Source organism: Nematolebias whitei, chromosome 10 (genome assembly GCF_014905685.2).
Source record: "Nematolebias whitei isolate Nwh7 chromosome 10, NemWhi1, whole genome shotgun sequence".
Classification (NCBI taxonomy): Eukaryota; Metazoa; Chordata; class Actinopteri; order Cyprinodontiformes; family Rivulidae; genus Nematolebias; species Nematolebias whitei.
In genome coordinates, this window is record NC_056507.1 from 49,147,710 (window position 1) to 49,155,208 (window position 7,499).

Genomic DNA, 7,499 nt, shown 5'->3' on the forward strand with positions numbered 1-7,499 from the left:
GCTGGAGTTCACTGAGCTCCCGAGAGCGACCAATTCTTTCACAAATGTTTGTAAAAACAGTCTGCATGCCTAGGTGCTTCATTTTATACACCTGTGGCCATGGAAGTGATTGGAACTCCTGATTCTGATCATTTGGATGGGTGAGCAAATACTTCTGGCAATGTAGTGCATTTGTTCATTCGCCTGATCCTAAAGTGTAATAACTATTCTGCACTCGTACCGTGCTAAACAAGTTAGTTAAATTTTCACACAGTAGAAGTAAAACCTCCACTGTCTGATTCAAAAAAATATCTTCAATGCTACAAATTCTCATAAAGGATGCACAAATCATTTACTCTTCACACTAGACAACATTGATGCTTGACTAAGAATATATATATTTGATAAGTATCCCCCCGCCCCTCCACTGAGAAAAATAAGTGCGCATTAGGAGTTTTCAGAGCTGCATGACCTTGAAAGAAGCAAGCGTACCAGTTCACTCATTCATCCTCGGTATCTCCAGTGCAATTACATTTCCGTCAAGCAGCTGGGAGTTGCTGTGTTTGGCGTTTGTACTGAACAGTCTTACCTTATTCCAACACAGATCGAGTACAGAACGCGCTAACTTGTACTTATTAAAAGCTGACTGGGATATGGTTATTTTTACAAAGTAAAAGAATCAAGGAATCCAGATAGCATACATAGAAGCATTTGATTTCCAACTTAACAAAAGAACTATCAAAATATATCCATCTTGGTGTCAGTGTATGTTTGTTTTTCATTCAACCTTTAATTATCCAGGCTAGTCTCAATGAGCCATGAGGACTCATTTACAAGACGGACCTGTGTACACATGTCCTCTCAAAGGAGTGTGAATAAGAGAAAACAATCTGTAAACTCTTTCATTGTGCAAACTGCAGTTTTTTAAAGGGGTGGGGGTAGGAGAAGAATGCAGCAGGTTTGAACTTGGCAGCACAGCAGCAGAAGGGACAGTCAGGGGGAGAAATGCTGGGATTTGGTGCTGGTTTAGCTTTGAAGCAGAATGGAATCGTCAAGCTCGTGAAAGCCAGGAACAGAGCTGCCCTGACTCTCCCCTGAATCTGAATCATACGGCGTGTCTGGTAGCTCTGCAAAACCCCAAGCCAGTTGGTCATCCTCAAACTCAGAGCGCACCTTAGCCGGCACATCGGAGCAATCTTCCTCATCGTTAAAGTTGAAGTCCTGAGGGACGTAGAGCATCTCAGGATAATTGCATGACACCAAGTCGCTGATGGTGGCCAGAGACACCTTACGGAAGGCAATGAGGTGCATGTGAGAATACTTAATGTATTTGTAGCGCTTGAAGCCCAATGACTCCACTGCCACCCGCCAGCTTCGCATCATGAGGGCGTGGCGGTTCTGGTGGGACGAGTCGGGCGTGATGATGAGCAGCAGCCCGTGCAGCTCCAGCAGCTCATGGGCTTTCTTGCAGCAAATCCAGCGCTGGTATGGTGAAGGGAAGTAGGAGAGGAGCAAGGAGAAGACTACCACGTGGAATAGCTTGGCTGGCAGGGCGTCGATTGGGTTGTGGAGGTGGCGGAGAAAGGCCTCGACTGCATTACCTGTCAGCTGGAGAGGCTGCTGGAGCTGCAGGTTGAGGAAGTCACACTTGTACACGCTCTGAAAACAGGAAGGGATAGGCACAAACTGAGATTTAAAAATACAACAATTGCTAAGAGTTTCATGACTTCATGGACAGACTAACAGATGAGGTCAGGCAGGAATTTCCGTGACCTATGATGTTTGTAGTTGACGTGATCTGTGGCAAGAACAGGGAACGTGGAAGAGAACTTGGAGAGAGGTAGAGGTATGCACTTGAAAGAAGAGGAATGAAAGTCAGCCATAGTAAGACAGAGTACATGTGTGAATGAGAGGGAGGCCAGTGAAACAGTAAGGATAGGGGTGGGCGATATGGCTCTAATAAAATTTTGTGATATTTCAGAGCATTCTGACGATAATGATAAATTTTGTGATATAACCCCCCCCCCCAAAAAATAAATAAATAAACAGAAATCAATGTTATTAATTTGACAAAATTAACTTAACATGTTGCTTTGCAGTATTATACAAAAACAAAAAAACAATACGGGTGAATTTTACTGAAATTACTTTATTTAATAAAGTATTCAGTCTCAAAGTATAAAAATAAAAATTATCCTTCTGTTATATAGATGGAAAAAGTCTGCACAAAATATAGAACAAAAAAATCCACCACAAAAACAAAAGTGCAGGTGCATTTCTCAAAAAAAAAATTCACCCTCACTTGCTCTGGTACGAGGCGCACACGTTCTTTTCCCTCTCTTGTTCTCCTCTTGCTTTTTGCTCTCTGTCTGTGTATCGGAGCTCCATTTTTACACATCTTCCAAAATGAAAACTACTGTTATGATCTGACCAACTGGACTTACGACGCAATTGACAAAATATTTTCAAGAAAGCTACAGAGTCCTGGAGAGCCATTACGCCTGCCCGGATGACATGTATGTAGCTGGATATGTCTCTGGGGGAAGTGGAATGTGATGCGTCTATCTCTGCTGTCAATTGAGGATGCTGAAATTGCATATACAGTAATTGGATTTATGATAACAGGTTTCCTGTTTTTGGAATTGTCTGGTTCCTGGTTTATTAACGTACAAAGAAGATGGCTGCATCTAATCTGGCCTGGTCAGGCTGCTGCCTTTGTGAAGGTTTGGTTCATGCTTTGAGGACTCAAAATCAGCTGATTTTCAAGCTAAACCATAAGCTGGAAGTGGTTTGTGAGAATCGCAGGCTACCTGCGGCATTAGGACTCGCCAGCATGAAACGACCTTGGCGAGACTCGTAAGCACAGACCAGTAGAATGCACCCCAATCTGGTCATTTCGGATCTTGAAAGTACCAGTAAGACTCAAGACTGACAAGAAAAATAGTCTGCCAAAAAAAATCAACAATTGTGGTTTATCTGAATCTAACTCCCCCAGTTGGCCTCAAAAATAGGCCGATATATTAATTTCTCCTGGGAAATGTGTGAACTAAGGAAAAGCTTTGTCTATTGCAACCCTCCCCCCACAAACTTCTGTGGAGGCTTATCAGTGCCGAATGACCATCACCTTATCAGGACAATGGACTATCTGGAAATAGGGATGCACCGATCCACATTTTTATACTTCAGATCCAATCCCGATACCCAAATCTGGATATCGGCCGATAATACTTTTCCGATATCTTCATCATTATAGATTTTACATGAGGCTGTAATAATCTCCTCTCAAGTACAATTTGTACAAATATATGCATGCATGTCCAAAAAGGCAACTTGAGGTAAGTTTTATTAATGTTGGATGTTTCAAAGTTAGAATTAAATTCTGCTAACACTAAACATGTTTTTTTTTTTATTCCTAACTTTAAAGTGGAAATTAAAGTGATTAATTTAAGTGATTGTTTGTTTGAAGTTATTTTATACTTTTTTAAATAAGGGGCAGATATTGTAAGAATTTTTTTTTCTTCTTTCTGCACTCTTTTCATTCAATGTTTTTTTTTCTCTTTTTGATGAAGTTGTTTTGTTTATTTTGTTTATTTTAAATGAATGAATAAATGAATAAAAAAAATTAAATGGCTTTAAACATCTGCTAAGTTCATGGTATAAACATACAGGCATGTTCCCGTTTTTACTATTTTACATCGCTTTATGATGTAGTTGTTTTTGTTTCATTTTCTTTATATATAATTTTCTTGTAATTTTCAATTCATATGCTTCTTTAAGATTGTCCATTGTTGTACTGATAACTCCTTGAGGGTAAATGAAGTATTCAATCAATATGCGAAATCCTTCGTTTTCTACAACAGAGTGATTTGGTTATTAATTACGATGAAGTTTAGCAACTTCTCTGTAAACATTCGAGCTCCGTGGCTTCGGCAGTGTGTTCATCTCGTTCAGTCCGGGGCGGGTGGTCTGATTTGGATCAGCTGTGCTCAGTCTGCCCCTCCTCCGAGACGGGCAGACTGAGCGGGGCAAATTAGGCGCGGCTGGCCGGGGTCGGGCTGCCTGCTTGGGGTTGAGCGAGAGGAGTGCCCCGCTGAAGCCACGGAGCTCGAATGTCCAACGTAAAACTAACTTTACCGCGGTTTAATGTGGTGCTATGGCTCTGCAGACATTGCGCGTTGCTGTCTTGCTTTGTGGTGTTTCTATAGTGTAAAATACGTCCACACAGCGGACATGTTTCAATGAAAAGTTGGTTAGCTGTTAGCCACAGTACTGCTCATGTTTTAGCTGGCTGCAAACTATGAAATGGATTCCGTGAATGTCAGGCCGGTCTTATTAATCTGGGTTTCATGAGACATGCCTATGTTCAGGAAATCCATTCCATGGTTTGAAGCCAACATGCATAATGGATCGGAAATCTCTGCAGGTTGGATTGGAAAAATCCGATACATAAATTATGCTGGTATCGGAGCCCGATACAATACCGGATCAGTCACATTCCTATCTGGAAGTGCTTCATAGACCGCCTTGTCATCAAATGTATATGTAACATGTTCATAAATGTGCTTGTTGGCAGAGTTTTTTGATGTCTTAAATCGTGTCCTGTTAGGACAAGGTGTGACGAGACCTTTTTTGTAATGCTACTTAGGGGTGTACTCCAAAGGGTGATGGGAGTCAAACTGCAAATACTGGTCTGTGTGGATCAAGTTCACACGAGAAGATGAAAAAAATGGCAAGTTGGCTTTCTTGGACTGTGAGGTCTCAGTCTCTGATAGAGGACATTTGCAAACCAAGGTGTACCGCAAACCCACCCACACAGACCAGTATTTGCAGTTCGACTCCCATCACCCTTTGGAGCACAAGTTAGGAGTCATCAGGACTCTGTACCACAGAGCAGACAGCATCTCCACTAACTCGGGAGCCAGGCAGAAGGAGAAATCCCACACAAGACAGGCTCTAGAGCAATGTGGATATCCTAACTGGGCCTTCCTGAAAGCAGAGAAGAAACCCAAACAGGACTCCAGTCAGCCATCAGGTGAAAAGGAGGAACCCAGACCCAGACCAGTGGTCATTCCATATGTTGAGGGAGTATCAGAGAAACTGAAACGTTTATTTTCTAAACACAATGTCCCAGTGGCTTTTAAACCCCAAAATACATTAAAGACTGGTTCATCCCAAAGATCCAGTCCCCCGGCACAAACAGAGTAATATTGTGTATGCTGTTCAGTGTCAGGAGGGTGATCAGTCTTACATCGGGGAAACTAAACAGCCACTGGCCAAAAGGATGGACCAGCACAGAAGATCAACATCATCAGGCCAGGACTCTGCGGTCTACACTCATCTCCAGGCCAGCGGTCACTCTTTCAGGGATGAAGATGTTCACATCCTGGACAGAGAGGAACGATGGTTTGAGAGAGGAGTAAAGGAGGCCATCTTTGTGAAAAGAAATCGTCCATCGTTAAACAGGGGTGGAGGCCTCCGGGTTCAACTGTCCCCCTCTTACAATGCTGTGATTGCTAGTATCACTCAGCCCTCTGTGAACAGTAAACAGCCATCAGTGTGCTAATGATCCATTGTTAGGCTGATGGTCCTTCTTGAGCATGTGATCAGCTGGTTTTGGTTGTCAGCAGCAAAACTGGTTGATCCACTCTGAGAAGGTGCTATTTAAGAGACTGAGCTGAAAACAGCACCTCAGACTGAGGAAGTCTCTTGGATGAGAGACGAAACGTTTCTACATTTTTTTGTTGTTTTGCTTTGTTTTGTTTATTTGGATGGAGAAAAGTTTCAGGAGTGATTTGTGACAAAAAGGATGTCGGCAAAGGTCAAAGGAAAAGTTTACAAGACAGTGGTGAGACCAGCTATGTTGTATGGTCTGGAGACAGGGACATGGACAAAAAGACAGGAGAAAGAACTGGAAGTAGCAGAACTGAAGATGTTGAGGTTCTCCTTAGGAGAGACAAGGATGGATAAGATTAGGACTGAGATCCTCAGAGGTACAGCCCATGTTTAACAACTGGGAGATAAAGTTAGAGGCCAGACTAAGATGGTTTGGACATGTCCAGAGGAGAGACAGTGGTTTGGATGAGGGACAGTGGTTTGGACATATCCAGAGGAGGGACAGTGTGTATATTGGTAGGATGTTAGAAATGCAGCTGCCAGGAAAAAGACAAATATGAAGGCCAAAGAGGAGATGTATGGATGCAGTTAGAGAGGACATGGAGGTAGTTGGCGTGAGGAGAGAGGATGCAGAGGACAGAGTGAGATGGAGGAGGATGATTTGTTGTGGTAACTCCTGAAGAGGGAAAAGCTGAAAGAAAAAGACTAAGAGTTTCATGACTTGAAGCTACCAAACGCAAGCATATTCTTCTGGCTTCTACTGAACTTGTTCATAAAGACTATAAGCACAGCACTATTTTTTTCAGCACCCCGACAGGAAAACCTTGTTCAGTTTGATCACAGGAGCATGGATTTACCAACACTGAACAAAGCAAAGAGGCGCTCGTACCTCGACTGCAGGCACAATGTCAATCCCAATGGTCAGGAATTCATCAAATCCTAAGAAAGGGTTGAAACAGCTTCCCACATCCAGCAGGCGAATCTTCTCCAGCTGAGGGATGATACTGTAGCAAAACATGGTGAAATTAAAACCATACTGCCTGTCACCTTTTAGGACATATGTTTAAATTAAGATCATTAGAGGTGCTTTTTGTTAAAAACTTGAAAGCAACAGTCTCACGTATTCTCATTTGTTAGCACTCTAGAGCAGGGCTATTCAACTAAACTGCTTGAGGGGCCACAGTTACTGAAAGCCAGCAGCTCAGGAGTTGGACATCCAGCAGTTATTCTCATTAAGTAAGCTCGTTTATGATTTAAAATCAAAATTTATTTTAAAAAGAACCCCAAGGTGGGCTGAACTGAGCACACCCGTGGGCCTTATTTGGCCCCTGAGCTGCAAGTTGAAAAGCCCTGTTCGAGAATATGTGAAAAAGATGATTTTCAGCTTCTACGACATATAAATTTAGCTCAATGTTGGTAACAATGACTGAATTACAGCCACCTTTGTGTTGTGTAGGTCTATCAGCTGTGGAAGCCTTCTTGAACTGAACTGACTTTAAAATTGAATTAGTTATACCTCAAATGACTACTTCAAAAGTCTGATTAAAATACATCCTGTATTTTGTGAGATATTTTGCCAACAGATGGAAGAGTTGACTCCAATTGTTACTGACAAAGTTTTAAAGAGCGATTTTGTGGGATTAGGAAGTACTTGAGAGTTTGTGCTGGGAATGATGCTCAGCTCCTACCATGTCAAATTTTAGCTTCATATCTGAAAACATTGCCCGCTGCAAAAACAACAGCAGAGCTTCAACCAGCAAGTGACGCCTTACAATTACCAGCTGATGAGATGTTAAAGCTAAATGCAGAGTCTTAATATTAAGATAACAGTAATTGATTGCTTGTGTTATAACACATTAGCTTGTGTTATAACACATTACCTTGTGTTATAACACATTACCTTGTGT

General features: G+C 42.1%; 1 protein-coding gene across 1 annotated transcript in view; it reads right to left on the reverse strand.

Moving 5' to 3' along the window:
* Positions 1-764: 764 nt before the first annotated feature.
* The window catches only part of bmt2 (base methyltransferase of 25S rRNA 2 homolog), a 29,182-nt gene continuing 22,447 nt past the window's right edge, over positions 765-7,499 (reverse strand). Inside the window, exons 4-5 of the mRNA XM_037683043.1 lie at positions 6,482-6,596; positions 765-1,638 (exon numbers count right to left, since the gene is read on the reverse strand). Coding sequence (XP_037538971.1) covers positions 1,006-1,638; positions 6,482-6,596 — 748 coding nt within the window. The 3' untranslated portion in view covers positions 765-1,005. The remainder of the gene's footprint in view (positions 1,639-6,481; positions 6,597-7,499) is intronic.